Genomic DNA, 2500 nt, shown 5'->3' with positions numbered 1-2500 from the left:
GAAGTTTGTTTTGTGGAGGAACACTCCTTCGGGACAGTTATGTGGATGAATCTACACGTTCTTTGCGTTTATTCTGCCTATTGGCTGGAGTTTGTTTTAAAGATTATTTTCTGTCTCACAATATTTTTTATAGAAACACCGGACTTGAGCAATCTGATGGCAAAGTAGTGTAAATGGAGTGTTTGAGTTTAGAGGGATGGACGCCGTTTGGCGCTGTCGTGCGCGTGGTTAATGTGCACATTTAATTTTCTCTTTGTTTGGTTCAGGGGGAAGTTTGGGGTTTGATTGTTACACTAATGTTGGAATGTGGTCTTTATAATTGTATTTTTGACACAAAATCAATTTTTAAGGTCATTTTCTCACACAATATTCAATGGTTCTCATGTGGAGTTTGACAGCGAGACAACAACACGTAATGTTATTAAGAGAGGAGCTGATATAGTTAGACATGGAGGAAGGTCAGTTAACAACTTTAACAAGCTTTTCTCTGTGAATGTGAAGTGATTGACATCCGCTCCCAAACTTAAGGCGACTTTTTGCATATACGAGACAGAAAGGATGTTAATAACTGATATTTATGTGAGCTGGCCACCTGCACCTCTCATGGATAAACCTTTCGCTACCGCCTTCAACTCGAAAACTGAAAACCATTACGTAAGAAATCTCAGGGGGTTCTGCTGGTGTTGTGGGAGTTCGACGGGAATGCAGACCTCTACCTCTCTGTAACGTTAAATACCAGTTACCTTCAAGATGCCTTTCGTAAGTCTACCAATCCCTTGTTATCCACTTGGGCATTGTTTTCTTCATTTCAATGTACTGTTTTTCATTTTCCATCTTCCTTTTCTGTTCTGCGCCCAGGCCCCTCGTGTGGTGCTCCTATGCGTTGCATATGTTGCATACCCCAATTCTGCGCCCCTAACTGTAGGCCAGTGATTTGCTTTCATATTCAATGACATGATAATAAAACGTATGTCTTCTAAAGCCACTTTTCTCAACAACTATTGATACATGTGGTTATTGATAATTCATCTGATTAATATGATGTCATTCATCAGCCAATTGTCTGTAAAACTTAATAAATGAGGGAAAATCACTAAGTGCACTTTTCCAATAAAAGATGATTTTGTCTCCTTCTGCTGGTGGATCTGGTGAATTACAGCTTCAGGATTCAGATTTGAATTACTGAGAGGAAAACACAGGGTGAGATGTGCCCACCACAACAAGATCTGGAGCAGAAATCATCAACGACTGCAACACTGAAGAAGAGAAAACCCCAAAACACACAGGAGGGGCCAGTTAACTGTCTAACTGACAGACAAGCAGGTTACCGAGGTTGACGGTGAGTTTGATACGTCCTCCGTCCAGCTCCAGGCGTAGTGTGTCGGCTGACTCTTTAGACGTGGTGGCCATGAGCAGACCGTACGCTCGCTGAGACATGAATCTCAATGCCACGTCCTCCGCCTCAGTGTGCATTGTGCTGGGCATGATGATCTTCAGATACATACTGCCATCATAACTCAACACCGTCGCCTCTGCAAAACACACACACACACACACACACACACACACACACACACACACACACACACGAGTACATGAGTATTCACAATTTATACAGTCAGGATCCAGAAGTAAAATTATTGGGTGCTAAGAGCAAAAAACAGGCTTTGGTGTTTTTAAGAATTGCACCACAGCGGGGAGTGGGGTAAGCTGTGCCACTTTGTCTTTGCATTGTCCTCTAGTCATGTAGAACTGAGATAGAGGGAAACTCATTTATATTTCAGGATGTACGCTCATTAATAACACAGTCACAGAAATATGACTATTGTTCCTGTCAGGGGTAAACTGTGTCTTGTGAAGGGGTACGTTGAAATTATGAAGAATAAATGATTCATTTACATGAACATGATTTATTAATACAAAAGCTATTTAATGTCTGATTTTGCTGCATATTATTCACTCACTCTTAGAAACATCCATAAACCAGCCAAAGATTTCATATTCAGAATATTTCAAATAATTGAGACTTTAATTGAATCTTATAATTTTTTTATGTATTTTCTTATTTTTATTTTATGGTTTTATTTTTATTTTCACATGTATTATTTATTTTTAACATGTGTTTATTTTATTTTATTGTTTTGTATTTATCAGGTATTTTTTTCATGTATTTATTTATTTATTATTTCTGTTTTATTTTCAAGTATTTATTTAATTTCATTATGTTTTATTTTTACATATATTTATTTATTTATTTTTATTTATTTCTGTTTTTACAAGCATGTATTTATGTTTTACTTTTTACATTTATTTTTTTATTTGTACATATATTTACAATTTTAATATATTTTATGTGCATTCATTTATTTTCTTTTAACTTTTTTATTTTTTTATTTAATTGTATTATATTTATATTTTTACATGTATATATTTATTTGAAAAATAAATGTTGAATTCACAGTAGAACAAAAACGTAAATTAAAAAAACACTATTAGACTG

General features: G+C 35.6%; 2 protein-coding genes across 8 annotated transcripts in view; one reads left to right on the top strand and one right to left on the bottom strand.

Annotated features, from left to right (window-relative positions):
* nrxn2b (neurexin 2b) overlaps positions 1–2500 on the bottom strand; it is a 786445-nt gene that overhangs the window by 284687 nt on the left and 499258 nt on the right. For all 7 annotated transcript variants that reach the window (XM_052140149.1, XM_052140185.1, XM_052140162.1 and 4 more), the window contains one exon: positions 1329–1532. In XM_052140149.1, the coding sequence (XP_051996109.1) occupies positions 1329–1532 (204 nt within the window). The remainder of the gene's footprint in view (positions 1–1328; positions 1533–2500) is intronic.
* The window catches only part of LOC127653517 (mitogen-activated protein kinase kinase kinase 11), a 359883-nt gene that overhangs the window by 344859 nt on the left and 12524 nt on the right, over positions 1–2500 (top strand). The window lies entirely within an intron of this gene.

The sequence above is a fragment of the Xyrauchen texanus genome, chromosome 2 (genome assembly GCF_025860055.1).
Source record: "Xyrauchen texanus isolate HMW12.3.18 chromosome 2, RBS_HiC_50CHRs, whole genome shotgun sequence".
NCBI classification, from domain to species: Eukaryota; Metazoa; Chordata; class Actinopteri; order Cypriniformes; family Catostomidae; genus Xyrauchen; species Xyrauchen texanus.
The sequence above is the reverse complement of the archived record's forward strand: the minus strand, read 5'-3'. Positions and strand labels throughout refer to the sequence as shown.